The 23,291-nt window shown below is 41.0% G+C and overlaps 1 protein-coding gene across 2 annotated transcripts in view; it reads right to left on the bottom strand.

Annotated features, from left to right (window-relative positions):
- Positions 1–13,096, bottom strand: part of EPHA3 (EPH receptor A3) — a 306,893-nt gene extending 293,797 nt beyond the window's left edge. For both annotated transcript variants that reach the window (XM_045001919.1, XM_045001920.1), the window contains exon 1: positions 12,908–13,096. In XM_045001919.1, the coding sequence (XP_044857854.1) occupies positions 12,908–12,995 (88 nt within the window). In that variant the 5' untranslated portion in view covers positions 12,996–13,096. The remainder of the gene's footprint in view (positions 1–12,907) is intronic.
- Positions 13,097–23,291: the final 10,195 nt, after the last annotated feature.

Below are 23,291 nucleotides of genomic sequence, written 5' to 3'. Positions count from 1 at the left end.
GCTAAGGGTGCAGTCCACACCATCCTCCAGATCGTTAATGAAGATATTGAACAAAACCGGCCCCAGCACCGACCCTTGGGGCACTCCACTTGATACCGGCTGCCAACTAGACATGGAACCATTGATCACTACCCGTTGAGCCCGACCATCTAGCCAATTTTCTATCCACCTTACCATCCATTCATCCAGCCCAGACTTCTTTAACTTGCTGGGAAGAATACTGTGGGAGACTGTATCAAAAGCTTTGCTAAAGTCCAGAAATAGCACATCCACTGCTTTCCCCTCATCCACAGAGCTGGTTATCTCATCATAGAAGGCAATTAGGTTAGTCAGGCATGACTTGCCCTTGGTGAATCCATGCTGACTGTTCCTGATCACTTTCCCCTCCTTTAAGTGGTTCAGAATTGATTCCTTGAGGACCTGTTCCATGATTTTTCCAGGGACTGAGGTGAGACTGACTGGCCTGTAGTTCCCTGGATCTTTCTTCTTCCCTTTTTTAAAGATGGGCACTACATTAGCTTTTTTCCAGTCATCCGGGAGAAAAAACTGGAAGGGACCTTGAAAGGTCATCAAGTCCAGCCCCCTGCCTTCACTAGCAGTACCAAGTACTGATTTTTGCCCCAGATCCCTAAGTGGCCCCCTCAAGGATTGAACTCACAACCCTGGGTTTAGCAGGGCAATGCTCAAACCACTGAGTTATCCCTCCACCCACATATTCAGATGTGTCAAGTTACCTTTCAAATTATTAGTGTTACAGAAATTCATTTTATTATACGGTAAATTCTCTAGATTAGTTTTTATTACATGTTAAATCTTGCAGGATATTTTGCAACTTCTGGCCACTGTCCTTGTACTTCAGGAGCAAGAGAATTTTATTTTTCCCTGAGTTTTATTCTTTTCAGGAAACATGCTCCCGAACTCCTTGTGGAGCCAGATTCAGGTAGTCAGTTCTTCCTACGGTCTATCAGAGAAGCTACCGAAATAGGAATCTCATTGTAATTCTCTCTCACAGGACTGTTAAGCACTTAATGAGGGGACTCAGCACAGTGATGAGCGCTACAGAAATGCCCACAAATAAAGGGCTAGGTTATAAACTGCAATGCCCTAGGACCAGACTAAGGAGGAAACTGTGACTGAATCACAATTTCCCCCCGACTCCCAAATTGCTCCATACAGGAAGTATTTTGCTGCTAGCTCAGATCACTGCCTCACTACCCCTTCCTGTCGTTGGCTCAACTAGTGCTAGCTGTTGCCAAAGGCTCTATCCACACCTCACTCCTGCCCATTCACTCTCCACCCACCTGCACAGGCAATGGAGATGTGCCTCAGGGCTGTTCTGCTTCCAACTCTGATACCCACTAGATGTGAAGCCTACAGAGGTGAGTAAGGGACAAGTTACATCCTTCTAACTCCCCTGAACATGTACAGAACAAAGGGGAGGGGACAGTCGTGCCCCTCCCCACACAAAGGCTTGCTAAACACTATGAAATCCTCACACTAAAGATGCAGAAGAGCAAAATATTATTATATTGTATTTTTATTTTTAAAAAAATCATTAAGTTGAAAACATTTGGAAAGAAGAATTAAAGTTACTAAAATTTTGTCACTGCAAAATGTAGAATGCTCACTGCATGCTAAAATACTTCCCCCCTCATCTCAGTATGGAGGGGTCAAAGGATAGCCATGGAGCTGCAAAACAGTTTGATGTGCAAACTAATCTATTTTGAGCCTGATCCTACAGAGTGCCAAATGCCCTCAAATTGCAATTGAACTCTGTAGTTCACAGAAAGACCATGCGCTATTTCTCTCAGAATAATAGTAAAGGCACATTTAGGCATCTCTACTCAGAAAGCATCAACACTGAAATAGTAGATGTTTTTCAGGAGAGGGCTGCTTTGGCAGAGATATATGGTGGATTTTCTCACACCTGTCTGTGTTATTTTGACAAATCTGCCTAGAACAGGGGTAGGCAACCTATGGCACATGGGCCAAAGGCAGAACACGAGCTGATTTTCAGTGGCACTCACACTGCCCGGGTCCTGGCCACCAGTCCAGAGGGCTCTGCATTTTAATTTAATTTTAAATGAAGCTTCTTAAACATTTCTAAAAAATTATTTACTTTACATAAAACAATAGTTTAGTTATCTATTATAGACTTATAGAAAGAGGCCTTCTAAAACCATTAAAATGTATTACTGGCATGTGAAACCTTAAATTAGAGTGAATAAATGAAGACTCGGCACACCACTTCTGAAAGGTTGCCGACCCCTGGTCTAGAAAATATTTGTATGTAAATTACCACCAGAAATATACATTTATTTTTCCCAATCTGAAACTTTTATACAAGAGTAGTACAGTGCTGCTAGAACTGTGTGTAACTCGCTCTCCAACTGTATAAAAACACGTCACTGGTGTGCTGGAACGTAACGTTTATCAAATGTCTAATAAAGTTTCCGTTTTATTAGCCTCCTATTTCCTGTAGAGGAGTTATGCTGCCAGTTCTTTTCATTATGCCAGGAATATAAAAACTAAGAATGGATGAGCCTAATAAGGTCCAAACTGCAATGCAAACCTTCAACTTATTTTTGTGTAAAAAAAATAATTCTAATTCATAAAGATTTCCTGTCAATTAAACCTATTCTTCCTCCCTTCTCAAGAGCGGTACTTTAAAAAAGAAAAAGAAAAAAAAGTAGACACGAGTACTCCAAACCCAAACGGGCACAATATGTCTGTATTCACTTTGTCATTCACATTTTCTCCCTTGCCCCTTTTTCAGTGTTTCCAAATCCCTTAATACCTGAATTCAAGTTTAAGTTCCAAACACTTAGGGACTGATTCTACTGTTACTCCATGTTAAATCAGGAGTCACTCCACTGACTTTAGTGGAATTACACTGATATAAGCCAGGGTGAATTCAGAATCAGGTCCACAGAACCAGGGAAGGTGTGAAATTAGGAAAAGGCAAGTTTACCCTTCTATAAGGACCAAACATTATGAAGTGCCAAATGCCACACAACTGACTTCAATAGGAGCTAAACACTTCCCAAAAGGGCCTCAGCACCTTGCACAATCAAGCCCTAAAATTCTTCCTGTGGTCATAAACTGCACTCCCTACCTGAGATAACTTAGGGATATCAGTTGTATGAAACCTTGTCTGTAACCAATGAGAGTTTTGTAGAATGGGGCCCTTTGTGGGTCTGATAAAGCTGGGATCTACTGTATTGACACAAAGGGCCCCATCCTGACAGATGCTGAGCATCTCCAAGATGCTGTGTGCCTTCAACGTCTACTGACTTCAATAGAGGTTGAGGACACACAGCATAGCACCTCCTAGGATGGGGCCCTTTGCATTAGATCACAATACTGTACCCATATTTGTTAAATAAGTGAGCAACTAAAGAAACAACACAACAGCCTCAGCCTCCAGAACTCTTGACAGCAGCAGATGCCATAGGAAGCACAGATTTCATCATGAGTAGTATCCACACCTAGAATGGCTCCCTAGATCATGGAAACTTTCCTTATTACTGCACTGAAAACACGATGAAGGCCCTGATCCTAAGAGTCTTGAACGCATGCAACTCCCAATGAAGTCAGTGGGAGTTACAGGTAATCAGTCACTCTTTGATGTCAGAGTCTGTTGAGACAAGGACCAGTACCCCAATAACCAAATGTTTGTCAGCTAATAGGGCAAGTGACTGTTCAATCACACTGGCATTATTCCAGATTTTAGAAGAAGTTGCTTTTCAAAGTTATCTTAGGCAAGAAATAATCCTTGCCATTTCTTTAAAAGCACAGAATTAGTAAAATCTATCTATGCATTAAACTATGCTCAGCCACTACGTTCAGAGAGCCATCCAGACAAGTGCATCTCCCATAATTTCATGACTCTCTTCTCTTACAGATTGTTATGAAGGATGAAACTTTTATGAATCAAGCATTTCAACTTGCACTGACATGCTTGGGCTCTTACCCAGTTACCCATATGTATAGAATATATCCAGAGGGCAAATGGTTAAATGTTTTGGTGTGAACCGGGAGAACATGCTCATAGCATCAGAAAGCTCCAGAAGTGTCATGTTGAGGAAACCAAGATGCTAAAACCAGTTCTATTTTCCAATACGCTGATGTCACCAATATGCTATTCTCATTGTTTGCTAGGTTCACTGAATTTATGGAGGTAATTAATGCAGAACATGTGTGCTGCGCTATCCACATGAAAAATGGAACTGCCCCGACTTAATTTGATGCTGTTCCAACCCAAACCTTGCTAACATTCTCGCGCTCCTTCCACATGTGAGAAATATAAATATTTATACTAAAGAAAAGGTAAATGCTAACGTGGCTGTTGCATTCTCATCCACCCACCCACCCATCACAATTTCTCACAGACCTTAACCTTCTGCTTTGTCACCTCCAACCATTAGCCTCCCCGACACACCATAAGCTCCCAGTATTTCCTCATCGAGCATCCCCACCCTTCTCCAGCTGAGCATATTCTTTGTGCATCAACACCACTCTCTGCCACTCCTCTCTCCACTCTTGAGTGCTAGGCTGATACTGTTAAGTGCGCTGCTGATTGAGTGCACTGTTTGAGTAGTGCACTCCGCCATGGCCTCCTCTGGGAAACCAAGGACCAAAGGTTCTCCCTTCTGATTAGAAGTGTGTGGGTGAAAGGGAACAGGTAGGAGGTAAAAAAAAGTCACATTTTCCCACCCAAGGTAGAAGAGGAAAGGGAATATGCCTTACCTTGCTCACCTGATCACGGTAGGGGGTGGAGAGGGAGGTAAAGAATAAATAGGGATGGGGAAGAAGGAAGCAGCAAAGACAGGAATGGTGAGCAGGAGCGATTGAGGTGTGAAGAAGAAGAAGAAGAGGAGACTGATGAGATTTAGATTCCTTCGATCAAGTTCTGGCCTCACAGTGAATGCCTTCTTTCCACAGCCTTACTTCTTACTTCCCCTGGGTACTTCAGCCCTCACCCTCATTGGGACAGATGCTCACTTCCTTTCACCTATTCTTTAACTGGACTCTTGAATAATGTTTGCAGGGTTGGATCCTTACACTCTGAGACCTTATGTACCCTAAAACTTTGTAGCTGTAAATTCTCCAGTAGTGCCCCTTGATGGATGATGACATCTGTGGCAACTACAGCATACACAGGGATTGCATGTTTTTAGCAACCTGTTATTTAAGTGTTAAATAGGGTGGTAAAAATGCCTGAACCCTATGTATACTGCAGCTTCTACAGATACTGGCACCTGTGGAGCTGTATTGCTGAAGAATCACAGCCATGAAGCTTGCTAATGTAAACAACGTCTCAACATTTTAGGGACAGGGAGACTTTTTATTTATGCCTTAATTCGGGATTGAGCACACTGTCAGCACTGAATTAAGAATTATAATAATGCAGCTAATGAGAGAAGGCTATAGGGATTATGTATTTATTGGGTTTCAGCTCAGAACTTCCGCCACAAAAACAACTTCACTCCTTGTTATTTACTACTGGGCAAAGTTTGTGGGAAGCCTGAAAGTTGTGCGGTGAAGGAGATTTTGTGGTTTTAAAATTTCCAATTCAGATAGTTAGTCTCTTCCTTAGACATTTGCTATAAAACATTATCTTTCCCTAAGTGAATAAATTCAATACAAACTTTTCAGTTACATACCTAAAAATCAGGGAGGCATTAGAGACCAGCTTTCTAGAAGTCTTTTCATTAATATTTTAACATGCAGACTGAGGTAACCTTTTTGTCCTTGCCATCAAGAGGTGGATATAAATATGGTGTGGGAAACAGGCTGGACAAAAAAGAAAACTGTTCCCATAACATATTACATCCAACTGCCCTGACTGAACCTTATTCCATAACATTCATCCCATTGTTTTCTTAATTGCTAGTAAGTTTCTACTACTGTTCATTTTGTCTGCTATTATTCTTTCATCAATATTTTTCCAGCAGATTAATAGGATTTTCCCTCCATACTTTGCCTGAAACAGCAGGATACAGTAGTTCAAGAAAAAAGGAAGGCTGGCAGTAAAGTGTCTACTTACAGTTTGTCTCGTTTAATAACATCTCTGCAAGTTTAAGACTTTATTTGGTGTGGTTTCATTCATTCCAGCTGACAGTCTCTCAGGCTGGGGCTTAATTCTTTTGTCTCTCTCCCAACATTTTCTTTGAGAGAGGATTATCTTTATTTCTAGTTCTTTATTTCTTTTAGTCACACTATTCATTACTGAGTTTCACAAGCAATCTGAAATCTTTGGGTCCCAATTCTGATTTCACATTGGTTTCACACTGGTAAAAGAATTCCTTGGGCTGGGATTTTCAAGAACACCAAACAGACTTAGGCGCACAAGTCTCATTGAAAGCTCATATGTTGTTTAGGTGCTTTTGAAAATCCTGTCCCATACATTTCAATGAAGCAGCTCCTGAATTATACCAGCGTAAGATCAGATTGTGCCCTTTGAATTTGTCTTAAAAGTAGATTTATAAAGCAGTTTATAAAAAGTTTTGTTTATGATTTAGAATATACCTGCAGTTGACAACAGTAGCTTTTTTATAAAAATTTATTTAAAGTTTCTGGAAATAAAAATGGCTGTAGCACTTTAATGGATTTTTAGTCAAACTGATAACTTTTAACTTGATTTTGCTGGTAAGTAAAGAAATTATGAAAATGCTGGAAATTTTTCTATTGCAATAGAAAGGAACTGAACAGGGAAAACTCTTTTTAACAAACATTACCTTATTCTACATCAGCTATCATTAGATCATAACATATAAGTGCTACTTGCTGAGTGCTATTTATTTATTTTGGACTTTAAAGATCCCACAAGTCTGTAGTTAAGAAATGTGGGTAGCAGAACACCCATTTTCTACATATTTTTTCTGTATTTTCTCTTTACTATTGCTACCCTTTCCGTCTTGTAAACGCTTTTCAGCAGCCAAGCCTCTTTTCATAACAAACAGAGCTCTGGTAAAGAGTAAAAATTGATATTGACTTTCCCAATGGAGAATCCCCACATCAATGCCCAGCTGAGCAACCAAATTCAGTCAGCTGGAATTGTGTCTCACAAGGTGAAGAACTAATAAGATACTTGTTCCTTGCCCGTGAATTTTTCCTAACATGCATACCACCTCCTCCTTGCCTGGTTAATTCAATAGTTTAGGTGCCTGTCTGACTTTTTAATAAATGTCACAATTCTGGTTCTGTAGAGCACAACTTTGAACTTTAGGAATTTTGAGGGATGTCACTGCTCCTCCAGATAATTTCTTAAAGAAATCAAATGGCAGCCTAGGACACCGTTATAACTGGATGAATAACCTAACGGATGCATAACGGAATTAGACCAGCCTCTGTTTAAAAGTCTTCAGATTGTACTCTCGCATTTGGTAACAGCTCTGTAGTGACCCTCACTGGTGATAAAATCCAGATCTCTAAAACCAAAAACCAACACCTGCATCTGTATTTCTAAACCTTTCATCAAATGGGGATTACAAGAACAAGAGTAGTTACATGCTTTCCTGGAAGAAAAGCTGTATATTTTAAAACAAAATCAAAAGCAAGCATACTGACAGCAAATTTGCTGAATTCAGCATTATTCCAAGGATGATATTTTTTTGAAACAAATGCCAATATTCCTGCCAAATGTACATGCAAATAAATTGCATTTATTCACAAAGCATCAAGAAGCTGCAAAGGTTTTACTAAATAACAGCCTAAGCTTGGTGTGTGTCATACATGTTTAAGGTTTACAGATAGCTGATGATCTAAAGCTTGTAGCTTCGTATGCTTTTTTAATACACTGAAAAATTATAAAAACATAATCTTCTACCTCTTTGGTTATTACTTTTTGTTTGTTTGTTTTGGGAGGAGGTTAGCCCTGTTGGAAAAAATATATATAAATAAATTGTGAGAAGAACCTTACATTTGGACATGGTTTGATATTTTCAAATATTTTAAGTAATTTTTTTAAGCAGCATCTTAATTTTTCCTTTAACACTATTTTCATTGTAATATGCTATGTCAGGAAAGATTCAAAGTGACAAACAGAAAAGGAAACAAATTATTCAAAGTATTAAAACCTCTCAGTAAACACAGGCCTACAAAATAAAGAATCCACTGAACTTTTTCCTCCTGTAATAAAGCATTTTACAAACACCATGGTGTGAATTTTAAAGCATGCTCATTACTTGTCTGGTTATATAGCGAAGGATTAAAACGCAGCAGCTTTGAATACGATACAGCTGTATAAAAAGTAGCCCTTTAAACCTCACCAGTTTAAATCTTCCAAATTCCAACTTTAAAAAGACAATATATTTTTGTTAAAATTTCCGCCTTTATAATTACACTTTTGAAATTAAACTCACAAAATTAACAGTCGCTGAACTTTACTGCTTCAGGAATTATGCCATGATACATCAAAACTGGTCATGATCTAATAACAGCTGACACAGAGTAAGATAATGCTTGTTAAAAGGAGTTTTCTCCGTACAATTCCTTTTCATAGCTGTAGAAAAGTTTCCAGCACTTTCAATATTTCCTAATGTCACTAAAACGAAACATACAAATGTATGTGCAAAGTCCGTTGTACGTGCTACTGCACATACAACACTGGCATTTTTAAAAAATGCAACAGTTGACATTGTTAGAAAACACATTAATATTAATAACTCTTTGTAAACAGTAAATATTCACACCAATAAAGCGATGTAATTTAATTGCTGAATTATGCAAAGTTCCGAGATGGTAATGAATGACAAAAACATGAAACCACATCATGGAAACCTCATAGACACTGGAAAGAGGAACTGATTACAAGTTGTTTACTGTTTACCAAAATGGAGACTATTTGTAACTCAGTACTGTAAACAGATTTACAATATTGGTCCTCTTTTTGGAGTCGTTTTCATAAGAAATTAATTTTATGCTAGATTGAGAGGTTACAAGAAGTTTCCTGTCTGCACAGTCAAAATATTATTGAAGCAATTCAGGTTGTCAGTAAAAGCTTAAACAAATTTGCTGATAATCCTGTTAATGACCCAGGTCAAGTGTTAACTGTTGTGGGTTATAAAACAGTGAAATTAAGGTTGCTGGTACCCTCAGGCAAATAGCATAGTTACTGAAAAGGATCAGAAAAGGCTATTAAATTACAGAATTGTATAACTCATTCAATTTCTGGATACTATATAAACTGTTTTGAAAGAAACTGCATCCCTCTAAGTGAAAAAGTAATCATCCAAAACTAAAAAATACTAGATCCAATTGAAATAATAGTGTCTATGATTTATATGCACCTTAAGCGCATGGCACATTCTCAACCTAAGGTTTTTCTGCTTGTGTGTTGAAAATAGATGTCAACCCTAAAATGGGGAATGATCCACTCATTCAGATGTTAATTCTTCCTGACATTCTCCTATTACTCAAAAAATGGTTCACACTTCAATTCTGTACATTGATAAAGCCTCTTTCGGGACTACTGAGATAGTTTAAGGGGTAAGAAATGTGTGGTTTTAAAAAAAGCCCAGTATGTGGCAGATTTCTTAAGAAATAAGTTTCACAAAAATTACCTGTTTCCATAAAAGAACAGTTTCTTTTAAATAAAACTTTTGGTGATGGTGCAGAGTATCATATGTTCCATCTCTCCCAGACAAAACCCCCAAAACTGGATTAAATAACTAAAAATGAAATAGACCAACCTATAACTATTACTACTACTATTTTTCCTGCTCTTGCAGTGTTTGTATTGGCTGCAATGACCATATTTTACACAATGTTTTAGCACTAAAAATGCTTTCACAAAAATCTGCGCAATTCTTCCAGATAAAATAAATCTGGTATATTTTTGGTGGTAGCCCACAAACTACCCTCAATATACCTAATGTACAGTAACAATTACATGTACTGTAAAGCAATTTTGATTGAATTTCATCCTTTTTTAAAAGACTCGATATGAAAAATTAATTGGTTAATCCATAGTAAGTTTTATACAACTCACATATGTTCTATTTAGCTATCCACGTATGGAGATTGGTCTACCCAGACACACCCCTTGACCAAATTCTCAGTTAAAATTACTATAGTTTGTTCATTCTCACAGTTGGAAAAAGAAAACTTTTCTAAATAGTTACCACAAAATTATATAAACATACATTTCCCCTTAACTTCCTTTTTATTTAGGGGGGGGGCAGCGCTGGCCACGGAAATTTAGAGCAAAGGGGTGGGAAAGAAGAAAGGTCGTCAGGAGAAGATTATTTCAAGAAAAAAAGCAAAACCTTTTTTAACTTAGATTTTTAAACTGCATGTTGACAATGGATTGTCAAATGTGTGTGTCAGACTGATGTTAGCAAATTATAAAAACTCAAATTCTGAAATTCACCGTATCCATCTAAATATATGGTAAAAAATCAAAAACCTTTCTCAAGCCTTCCTAAGTTACCACAAATATTAAATTGTTTAAAGTAGTTTAGAAGAAACACTTAGTTTTCATTTTGGGGAAGGAATATAAAAATAATACTCAATCTGGAAGATTAAATACTTGTGAGAAGTATTAACACTGCTGTCCCTTTTTGTTATTGCTTCCATTGGCTGTGCAGAAAACATTATTTCATACTGTATCTTGCACAAGGTTTTTAAAGTAATAAAGAAAAAAAACTAAAGTCAAACTGGATGAGTCATAATGTACACCACTGTCTTATTAGAAGCTTCTTTGGACAGCTACGCCTAGTACGCATTTCGTATTGCATAGGAGTTTTTTTCCCCACACTTTCCTTAATTTATTAAATTAAATCTCAAAGCCAGCAATTTTCAACAAAAGAAAAATTAGTGATATTTTAACAAAGTTTAGTTCTCAAAAGTCTTTTTGCCTTAATTATTATCTTAGTTTACATTATGTGTCTGCCTGCAAGTGTCATGGAAGCGGAGCTGCTCTGCTTACTGCCTAACAGAACTACATACTTTGTGAAGAATCTTTTGTAATAAAAACACACAGAGAAAGTAACCCCGGCGAACATGCTTGTTTTTATTAGCCAAAATCATTTGCGATGGGCGACTCTATTTATAAAATAGCGTGTTGCTGCAGAAAGGCTTAGCTATGCACAACACTTTGAAAGTATGTTCTGTTAAATAACCTCTGAAGCATTCACCATACAAAAAATATTTATACAGACAATATATAACAGCTGCTCTATACTTTTTATGATAACAGTAAATAATTTACTCTTCCCAGCAATAAAAAGATCTGATGTAAGAATTACTTGGATTTGTAAAGTTTTAATCATTCCTTAATTGTTTTTTTCCACTTTATAGGGGGGGAAATCATTTTACACAATAATTGCCTTACCCCAAAAGCACTCGGTTCATCAGTGTTACTTGGGCACCAAAAATAATGATCTTAATAGCACATATATTTTCTTCTCTGTGCAAATGTTATATATGAAGCAGGTGTAGGTTCTGTACAATTGTTTGCTGCTAGAAGTTCTTCACCACCTTTTGACCTCTGGATTTTATAGATAAAAGTTGCTTTGGACACACTGATCCTAGAGGCTGTGTCCAGTGTCTTGTGAGCAGGAGCTCCACTTCTATTTATCCATGGGGAATGGATAGCCTTATATTTTTCAACTTAGATTTTAAATTAGCTTTCAAGATTGAATGTCCAATGGGTATAATTATTTTGCTGAAATGTGTGTATTTTAACCACATTGAATTTCACATGTTAACTTAGCGAAAGCTAACAAAAACGATATGCCAATGCCTTGTTTGAGGATTTTTTTTAAAAATGTACTCTTTTGAGTTAAAGACTGAAATTAAATTGTTACAGCAATAAAAGTAAGTTATCTAAAAGGAGTAGTACCACTGGCTGCTTTTTATTACATTAAAGATTTCTGAAATGAAATAAAACACGACTCATATTACTATCATTATGCATATAAACAGGGTTTGTGGTTTAGTTACCAGTAAGGAAATAATTCATTAAAAAGGACAGGTGTTATAGGTTAATTTTTTTTTTAGGATACTGCGAAATTAGGTACATTAGCTACAAAGAGATCATTAGGCAACTAAGTTACTAATTAATAAATGAGTTATATTCCATGTATTAAATGTGAATCAACAATAAGATCAATTTGGTAATTGTGTAGCTGGGAAGGCATTTAAAATATAACCTCAGTGGAAGAAAACACAAAATTCTCTACACTTCTCTTTCCTCCCTTTTCTTTCTCAGTCTTTCCTTCCCTTTTTTATCTTTTGGGCTATCCAACACAGAATATATACTTTTCATACACATAACTATATGCAGACAAGCACACTGGGCATTACTATCATGGTTCCCGTTAGCGTCACTTATGCTCATTATAGCCTGTACCACGGAGCAGCCCATCACCTTGTGAGATGTAATAAACAACTTCCACCTAGTCAGTGAAATCCGGCCGCTACAGAAACACACGGATACGATCTCTCTCTCTCTTCCATCTAACGACCAAAAGCTCCCTTTACTTGTGTCATGGGTCACGGTCACCACCCCAACATGTCACCCCTTCCCCCCGAGAGCTGCTCACACGAACAGAGCTACGTTTTCTTTTTTAAACTTTGTTATAAGAAGACGAGTGCGAAGAAAGCAACCCCTCCCTTTGTATAAATTAACACACAACATTGTGAACACTGCTGTCTATTTTGCATTGCAATTGAAGGTTATAATTGTTCCAGCTGCCACCATCTGATTTTGCAGGATTTTCTTTTATCACTCATTTGTTCAGTCAAAGAAAATCTCAGTCCACCCGCTGAACGAACAGTTATCCCGCTGGACCACCTTAAAAAAAATGATGCGGACCCGGTTTCAAACAGGATCCAAACGTTAAGAAAAAGGGAAAGTGTAGCCACTGCTGGGATCTCTCTCTGTGCCCGGCTTACTTACCTTCGTTGGTAGGATGGAGAATCAGTTCCCCAAAGCAGCTGAAGGCAGAGCAGATGAGGAGGAGGAGGATGGAGATGTGACAATCCATGTTGCTGGTGCAGAGGGCAGGGAGAGGAGCATATCTTCATGCAGCATGCCACTGATGTGAGAGCGCTGATTGCGGGAGAAGTTACCATGCTCCGCTTGCAGGCTGATGTCAAGTTTGACACTGGAGATAAGGAGGAGTCTGCTGAGCTGCCTTTCTGCAGGCTGCTTCAGGGGCAGCTCGCTGGGTCCTAGTGCACCTCCTCTAAAAACACAAAGGTAACACAGATCAAGAAGTGATCAAGTGGTCAGAGTCCGGGGTGCTGGGGGAGGAGGGAGGTGCAAAACTGGGAACCAAACTAGAAGAAAAAATACCAAAAATTATGAAAAAATGCAGCATCGGCTTTAATGTAGGTTGCAACATCCTTCTCTGAAGAGATGGGAAAATATCTCACAAACAGGATGTGTGAGAAAGAACAAACAGAGTGCAAAATAAAGTTCCCTTGGGCGCCAAGCCCTAGGATAATGAGAGGAAAGGCAAACCTCAGCTGCAAGAGAAAAATCAGTCATACCTGTAATTTACAAAGGCTCATAGGAGCAGAGATGTTAGTCACCCTCCTTCAAAAATAATCATTAAAGGTGGATCAAAACTGCCTCCCACCCTGAACCTTAATGCTACTTAGATCCCTAAGCACACCTGAGAAAAACCCTTGTCCCAGTCACACTTGCCTCTGCTTTTTAAAAGAACAAAGATCCCAGGTACATTCCCCAAGTAAAAAAGCCGCTCTTATCCCTCATTCACTTGCTGCCTGTCAGTTCCCAGGACCCTTTCCACTTCCCCTGAAGTCCCAGACCAAGCTGGTTACAAATATTTGGGCCTTAAAGTTACACAGTCAGAGTCCAGCATTCACACAAGCAGCTCCTTCATAACGCAGTGTTCAGTTCCCTCATGGCTTCACACAGTGTGATCTTTCTGTGGTGCTACATGTAAAATAAGCATAATACAAATCAAACACACACTACCTACTAATAAACCACAGGAGCAACCCCCTTCACATGCTGCATTAAACAGCTCCTAGGGCCTCTGCAATAAAGGATGACATAATTCACATAGCTCAGGACTCTCGGTTCAACATTTCATCCATTTACAATCTGATAATATTCAATTACTGTTCTTTCCTAGGCTGAACACAAATGCAAAAGTAGTAATGCTATCAGAGCTCAATACTTCCATGGCAGAGTTATTATATAAATTGTCAATCTCATTCTTAATCCCTGTGCTGCCGAGGGTAATTGTGGCCTGTTCTGCTTCAGGAATTTTGTGATTGGGGGGCTAAGATAATTCATATCCCAATGACTATGTTCTCTTTGAGATAGCCTATGGAAACTACTGTGTATTAGCCCTTCATTCCCCCTATCCACAGCCCTGCTTGTTTTATTGGCACTAAGGCTTTTGTGGCTTTCTGATCTATCAGAAGATTCTACCCACAATGTATCATTTTAATCAAGTTCATTACACAACTATTTTTTTAAAATGTCTGCTCTATTTCCCTCATCCTAGGCCCCAAATGAGGCCATCCCTGGGTCTGCCAGAGGAGAGTTACAGGCAGCTCCTGCTAGAGCTTATCAGCGCTACTCCATGTGTCTGCCAGAGGGGATCACTACAGAGCCACAATTGCTGAACCGTTTCATTTTATGGATCACTTCTTCGAATTGAGACACTCTTGTGGGCACCTTCCCTCCCAGCCTCGGTTACTCAATCTCCCTGTAGCAATCTGTGATTGGCCCCATGGAAAGAGCTCATATCGGAACAGCCGGGCTCTAATTAAGCCAGCTTGTGCCAGCTCTGCAATTGGATATTTTTGGCAAGTCATCTTTTGATTTCTTTCTGGACACTGCCCACACTGTCACTAGGTGTCCATCCCGTGGCCAGGGGAAGTGGGGGATTGAATACACTTTTATTATTTGCACCAAGACTGTGTATCGATTTGCTTTGCATGTACATTGCAGACTCAAGTGACTTTGTCTTTCTATCTAAACAGACAATAAAATAAAGGGGGCAAGAAAGGAAATAGTATCCCCATTTTACAGATGTGGAACTAAAGCATAGAAAGATTAAGTTACTTGCCTAGAATCATACAATAAATCTGTGGTAGAGCCAGATGCTGAAACCCGGTCTCAAGTCCCAATCCTGTACTTTAAGACACAGGATCAACCTTCCGCTGATGTACACAGGTAAGTCAAGAAGCACAGATGTATGTCCCTGGGAGCTCTGCTGGTCACTGTTGTCAGCAAGATCCCCTAGCCACTGCTGTGTGTAGCACCCATGGTTGTGTACATGGTGCCAATCCATGTTGGCTGTTAGGCAACACAGCTGCCTACAAGAGTTGTAGAAAGGAGGAAATATCCTCCAAGAAGAGTGGGATGCAGTACTGCAGGAGGGGCACTCTCAGCCTTTTGCTTACACAGTAACCATGGGCCTAACAGAAGCCATTTTTATCTGCCACAGTCCTTTGCCACTCCACTCTCTGTTAGGTAAGCGTAAGTTGCTGGCAACAGGGAGGCACGAGGACAGACAGTGAGCAGACTGGGATAGACCTTGTCCTCTGCCAGCTCCATGGAGATAACACCGAAAAGGTAGTTTGGTTCTGCCCTCTTTTCTCTCTCTCTCTCTCTCTCTCTCTCTCTCTAATTTTGGTATCATCCACAAATTTAATCACACTTCAGTTTGCATCAAGAAAATACATGAAACAAGCCACACAGGATGCAAAAAAACTGTGTTTGAGTTTTGTTTTATTTTGAACAAGAGGGTGGTTCTTGAAAGCTGAATGGATTCTCTGTCCCTCTAGACCCCGAGTTGGGTGAATACCCCCAAACAATTCCTACACATAGTCACTCAGCTAAACATGTATCTCATTCCACGGGTGTTTCCACCTCCTTAGTAATCACTTTCTGGGAACCTTTTACTGAATGAGCTAAAATAGCAGGAATAAGCATGGAAATAATGTATTTTAAGCCAGTATTTCCCAGTGTGTTCGACATTGCCCACATGCACCGGGAGACAGACAGACAGACCTCTTAATTGTTCTCCAGAATCTAAACTCCAAAAATGTCTCTCTCTAGCTGTTATGGTTGCAAAGAGAGCCTTCAAAATATGGAGGGTAACTTATACAGAAATGTCTTCCTGAGTTTGCAGAGAGCCTATAACTATAGCTTTCAAGCAGTAGTTTCCTTAGTCATGGGTGCTTAATTAAAGGCCAATTATAATTTAAAATGTCATCATTGTTAATTATTTCACTGCTCAAAGCATGTAAAATAGGAGCAGAAGGATGATATTATGAATATCTATATCAATGTTTCCCACAGTGGGGATGGAGTAGGAGCCATGGAAGATATTGGTATTGCCAAACTCAAGCCTTTAAAAATCATGAGTCAAGATGCTCCCCAAAATGAGAGTTATTTTAAAATAATATATGTGAGGATAAGTTTTCTTTGACTTCTAGTTTCTGAGTATTTAAGATGCACTGGGGTCAATTTCCAGGTTCCCCCCCCCCACCCCGCAAAAAATGCTGAGAGTCTCATGCAGAATCTTGATTCCAGCAGTAGGGTGTTTAAGGGGGGGAAAACCTCTAAATATCAGGCAATAAAATTGTGAGAGTTGGCACCCCGTAGACTTTTATCATCAGATGGTGGAATTGCAGGGGATGCAGTTGGTTTTATTTTGTTTAAGGGGCACAGCTTTCCAAATATTGAGAGTTATTCTTTTACGCAAATATCAGACATTATTCATGGAAAACAAATTTTGGATTTGTAACCATATCTACAGTAGAAGACTTATGCAATCTGGAACACAATATCAAGTGAGGCAATCTACACAGATCCCATTTGGGATTTCATGTATTGACAAGCACTAAATCTCAGGTTAAGAATGATTAACATATATAATTCACAAACAGAAGGAAAGGTAAAAATTCTGTTCTTAATACATTATATCTAAATGTATAGTCTATACTGGTATTCTGTATAATCACTGCGTATACATGGCAAGATCGTCTCTCTAGCTTCCATAAAATCAATCTAGAGAATGACATAAGCATGATTTACGGTTTTCTGCCAACATTATACTTTTTTTTAAAATACATTAGAGATTAAAATCCTTCCTAAACACAAATTTTATCTCATACATTTTTCTTTCCTAAACAAGAAAGCGACACATTCTTGTAATAGGAAGATGTGGGGTGTGGGGAGGAGGATCAGAACACAAGGGCAGAGCACTCTGGACCTCATGCTCGCATACAAAATAGGAAAACAACTTTCTATCTGATGAAAAATATTACAGGATTATTAGAAATAACTACAGAAATAATCAGTCACTTCATCCATTGGGATTATAAATCACATCTGCTTCCAAAAAGGCTTTTTAATGTCTGTGGAGCTTGATTTGTACTTTTAATTAATTGCATCATACAAACTTGCATCTAATCTTTGAGATTTAAAATCATAATAATTATCAGTTTTTAAAGCACATAGTCAAATGTAAAATCAATTTTTGCAAAAGGTCTAACCAGTCTAGAAGACCTAAAATCCTCCATTTATGCATCTAATAGGTACAGCAGCACCTGTACAAACTTCTCCATGATGCCTTGCCAATATGCTTGGCATCCTTGGGCTGATGGGATCATCTTTAGTTGTGACAGGATGCTTCTGCTTGCATGTTGCTTCAGTCTTCAACCTCTGTTGCTAATTCATGCCATTTCTGGGCGTATATTGTGAGGTGGATCCCTCACCACCAGAAGTTGGACCGACACCATCAGCTCATTAAACATAAGCCACATAGGGCCACATTTTCTTACAAAAAAAAAAAAAAAAAAACCCCACTGTACCCAGAATCAAGACCAGATTTTAAAAAGAGCTGAGTTTCCATTTAGGCATCAAAGTAAGTAGCCAGATTTTTTTTTTTTTTTAGTCATCAGGCTGAATGCTGAGCTGTCAACATTTCAGCCCTAAAATTTCATAATGGGAACTGCTGGATGCTGAGCTCTTGAGAATGTAGCTGTGACAGATTGAAAATATCTCGTAATATCCTGATCCAACCTTCTGGAATTAAGATAAACCTTACTGAATTAATGTTAATACCTTTAGGGTCCATTGTATTAAAATGTGATTGTGTACGTGTTATCGTTATATTATATGTACCTTTTCTAATAGGAGGGAGGATGCTAATATACTTCCTCTGTTATAAACACTTTGAAGAACCCCCTCTGAAGAGGTACGGATATATACTAGTTCAAACTGGATTCTCCAGGGACTGACAGAGATAGGACTTTTGGATAAATAGCCTGGTTTTAAACAGGCCTTCCTTCCTGATCCAGCAAACAGACAGGACCCTTGATCCAGAGAATGCCCCAGTTCTTAGAGTGATGTTGGAAGGACTGGGCCTACTGAGCCCTCATAATACTGGGTGCTTGTTCTGAGCTGAAACTGTGATGAACTTGTTACCAGAAGGAAACCCCCTTGGGTGGAAGGTCTGAAAGATAGTTCCTCACAGAATACTTGTCAGAGTTGCAGTGACCTCTGGTAAGCTTATTAGAATTAGGGTTGCCAACTTTCTACTTGCACAAAACTGAACACCCTTGCCCTGCCCCCTGCCCCACTCCTCCTCCGAAGCCCTGCCCATGACCCACCCCTTCTCAGAGGCCCCGCCCCTCACTCACTCCATTCCCCCACCCTGTCACTCGCTCTCCCCACCCCTACTCACTCATTTTCACTGGGCTGGATCAGGGGGTTGAGGTGCAGGAGGGGATGAGGGCTCTGGCTGGGGGGAGGGGAGATCCGGGGTGCGGCCAGAAAAGAGGAGCTCTGGGTGCAGAAGGGGGCTCTGGGCTGTGGGTTAAGGTTGCGAGAGGGAGTGAGGGCTCTGGCTGGGGGTGCAGACTCTGGGCTTGGACCAAGGGGTTCGGAGGGCAAGAGGGGGATCAGATCTGGGATAGGGGGTTGGGCGTGGGGGTGTGTGGGCTCTGGCTGAGGGTGTGGGCTCTGGGGTGGGGCTGCAGATGAGTGGTTTGGGTTGCAGGAGTGTGCTCTGGGCTGTGATTGTGGGGCTCGGAGGGCAGGAGGGGGATCAGGGCTGGGGTAGGGGGTTGGGGCATGGGAGAGGATCAGAGGTGCAGGCTTTGGGTGGCGCTTACCTCAAGTAGCTCCTGGAAGCAGTGGCATGTTGCTTCTCCAGCTCCTATCGAGAGGCATGGCCAGGTGGCTCTGCTCGCTGCCCTGTCCACAGGCACCGCCCCCACAGCTCCCATTGGCCACAGTTCCCAGCCAGTGAGAGCTGCAGAGCCGGCTCTTGGGGTGGAGGCAGTGTGGTGAGCCCCCTGGCTGCCCCTACCTGAGGGAGCTAGAGTGGGGACATGCTGCTTCTTCCAGTAGCCACACGGAGCCACAGCAGGTAGGAAGGGAACTTGCCTTAGCCCCGCTGCATGGCCAACTGGACTTTTAATGACCCAGTCAGCAGTGCTGACCAGAGCCACTAGGGTCCCTTTTCGACCGGACTTTCCAGTAGAAAACTGGACACCTGGAAATCCTAATTAGAATGCATGTACTTTTTAATTGTTTTTATATATTTCCTCTGTAATGCTTTTAAACTTAAGAATAAAAGAAGCCATGTATAAAAAGTGCTTCATGGTATCTTTTATAACTGTAGCAATGACATCTGTTAACCAACACTGACGAGAAAGCAAGCAGCTGGCCTTGGACAGCCTGTCTCTGCTGGGGATACCACAGTATAGGCGGGGAACTGTGCAGCCTGGAAATACCCCAGCCCAGCCAGAAGGAGATGGGTGTGGGTCCCCACTCAAGAGAGGCAATGGCTAGGTAGCTGGAAGTCTGAGAGCAAGTGCCCTTGCCGGACCACGGTGGGAAAATACAGGTGCAGTAGCCCTGAATTGAGAGACTAGCCCCTCACAATCATCAAATGGCAACAATCCCCATCTACTCTTAGAACCGGTGACCAGGCAGGGAAAAGCTGCATGTTTGATTACTATGCCCTGAGCCAGCCAGACTCCAGAATTGGTAATTTTAAGTACTGTATGGGAAATTCATTAAAGAAAGAAACACCCAAGGCTTCCCATGCTGTACAGTATTCACCAACATCATAACATTTCTCACATGAATGCTAAGGAATAAGGGAAGTGATCTAATAAATAAAGAAGATGAATGAAGTATAAAAAGTTACTTATTTTAAACTGAACTTCAACCGTTTAATCAATTCTAACATAATAATTACTTGAAAATTCACAAAGACTATCTGATTAACTAGAGAGGAAGCAAAATTAATTCAGCTTTGAACAGTAACTTAGCTGCAATCTTAATTAAGGAACGGCTAGGCACAAATTCCGTAATAAGAAAAACACGTGACTTAAAATGGGGATGGAATATATTAGGAAAGCATATGAAATGTAATTGCAATTAAGCTGTGCATTTTCTCCATAAAGGGTGAATCATTTGCTAAGTATACAGTAAAAATGAGTCAGTGCACACACTTATACTGACTTTACCTGAATTTATTTATTTCTAAACAAAAATGTATAGTAGTCATAAGAGATAAGCTTTACTCGCAATATTGCCAGTTTTCAGGGAACAGCAACATTTAAGAGAAAAAAAATTACTGGTTTGTATGAACACTTGTGAAATACTAAGTAGAAATATATGCACGGGGGAAAAGTGTCATGGTAATATGAACATGCATGCCAAGTTTCAACTTGGGTTGAATATGTACAGGAAAATTATATGAATCCTAGAAAGTAAGGGGGTGTTTAGAGGTGCTGGCAGACCTCGAGACTAGAGTGGTGTGAATGATGGCACTAAATTTTTGTAGGATTGGAGCAAATGTTCACAGGAGATTTCTCTTATAAAGAAAATGTCATCTCTTGCCACGCTGGACATCAAAAGGTGACATGATGTTCTGCTGCCTGTCATTCATTCCATTGCTTCCTTCCAAAGGCTATTGTCAAGCTTAAGACCAAAATAGAGAGAGACTAAAAAATAAACATATATTTAATGACATCATTGATACTCTCACTTTCTATTCTTACAGGAAGTGGGTGGGTAGAATTTAAATATTCGCCTGAGTTTTTGGAACCAGGCTTGCGCATAAGACTAAGATGCTTAATGCCTATTTTGCTTCAGTCTTAACTAAAAGGGATAACACAATTCTTCTTATTCTTAACACAATTCATATTAATAACAAGGGGGAAGGAATGCAAGCCAGAATAGGGAAGAACAGGTTCAAGACTGTTTACGCAACAGTAGATATAGTCAACTTTGCAGGGCCTGATGAAATTCACCCTAGGGTACTTAAAGAACTAGATAAAGCGATTATCTTTGATAACTCATGGCCGACAGGTGAGGGCCCAGAGGACTGGCGACAGACAATCTTAGTACCTATCTTTAAAAAGGGGAACAGGGAGAAACCAGGGAATTATAGACAAGTGAGTTTAACTTCCACAGCTGGAAAGACAGTGGAACAAACTACTTCAGACAATTTGTAAGCACCTAGAGGACAATAGGGTGACAGGTCCTAGCCAGCATGGACTTTGGGGAGGCAGGAATTAACCCCAGAACCAAAGACACTCAGATTGCAACATCTATGACTATCTGGGCAGCAACAGAACTCAAAACCCAGGACTATTCAGAGGTCCCTATGGGGAGTCACACATACAGCTCCAGCCGCAGTACAATATGCCGTGTCCCCAGTGCTTAAATATACCTAGTAACACTATCGAACAACAAACAGTCAACACTACAGCCACCCTATGTCCATTAGTCCCAAAACAACATCCCTCTTGTCCGTGGTGGTCACTGATGGTTGGGTACCGTGTAAGCTCAGTGTGGTGGATCCCAGCCTCTGCTGTCTGTCTCTCTGCTTGTCACGGTTTCCTCCACTGAGTCCAATTCACTCTTCCAGCCTGGCTATGGCTATGTCCCCCCGGCCTGACACCTAGCCCCAGGTACTGTCTGGCCGTGTTCAGTTCTGTGTCCTCCTGAACCATGTACTCCCTGATCAAGCTGGCAGCCTTCTCCCAACATTGCCCCGTGCCAATTGATTGGCCTCATACTGACCCCCAGTTAGCTTGTCACCAACCCCCACCCAGGGCCGGCTCCAGACCCCAGTGCGCCAAGCCCGCGCTTGGGGCGGCATTTTGCCAGCAGGGCGGCAGGCGGTTCCGGCGGACCTTCCGCAGTCATGCCTGCGGGAGGTCCACTGGAAAAGCAGGACCAGCGGACCTCCCGCAGGCATGACTGCAGAGGGTGTGCTGGTCCCGCGGCTCCAGTGGACCTCCCACAGGCATGACTGCAGATGCTCCACCGGAGCCGCTGGACCAGTGTGCCCTCCGCAGGCACGTCTGCAAGAGGTCCCTCAGAGCCGCGGGACCGGCGACCGGCAGCGCGCCCCCTGCAGCGTGCCGCCCTGCTTGGGGCGGCCAAATTCCTAGAGCCGCCCCTGCCCCCACCCCTACCTGGGCAGGGCTGAGGCTCCTGATCCAGAGTGATATTCCTCTCCTCCAGTGACAAGTGGGTTGGCAACCAGAAGTCAGGGGTAGAATTTCTTCCATCCTTTAGCCAATTAGGATTTAGAGGCAAGGGGCCAGCTCTGCTCATTACATGCCCCATACTCAATCCAGGCTCATGAGGGGTAGGCTGTGTTTTCACACTGCCCACATTCGTATGTGAAGTGGGGACACCAGTGTCACAAAAGAGCCTTAAGAGGCACTGTTTTGTAGGATGAAAGAAAAAGATGCCAAGAGAGCACATAGTGAAGGGCCTAGCCCTCCTCACTGATGTCAGGAGCAGAAGGACACAGGGCCCAGAGCATCACACACACAATTGTTGGAGAAAAATCTAAAGCCCAATGGGCCCCTCTCTTCCCTGTGGCTAAGCTTTGAAATGGAGCTTGCAAGAAAAGTTGTCTTTTGGATTGCATGCTCCCTTTTATGTTCTGCCCTGGCTAATGTTCAGTCAAGACAGAAATGCCAACCCCATTTAGAGTTACGTTTTATGCAGTCCCAGGTAATTCCCTCAAAATACAGGATGAGGCAAAAGTTGAGAATTGTTACGAGAGATGGGAACACTATCCCTTAGCATAAGGAGTATTCTCCTGGGCTGTCTATCCCAAAAGGCCCATTTTAGGACAGCAGGTGCAGACGCTCAAGGCCTCTATTTCTAGTGTGCTATACATACAGAAAAAAAAAACATTATATCCTTTTTTTCCCCCTGTTCTGCTGAGAGTGTAGACTGGGACACTTTCACTGCTATGCTATGCCCAGCCCTGATAATCCTTACTCGTGCATGTAGATTTCCTGAT

This window comes from Mauremys mutica, chromosome 1 (genome assembly GCF_020497125.1).
Source record: "Mauremys mutica isolate MM-2020 ecotype Southern chromosome 1, ASM2049712v1, whole genome shotgun sequence".
Classification (NCBI taxonomy): Eukaryota; Metazoa; Chordata; order Testudines; family Geoemydidae; genus Mauremys; species Mauremys mutica.
The sequence above is the reverse complement of the archived record's forward strand: the minus strand, read 5'-3'. Positions and strand labels throughout refer to the sequence as shown.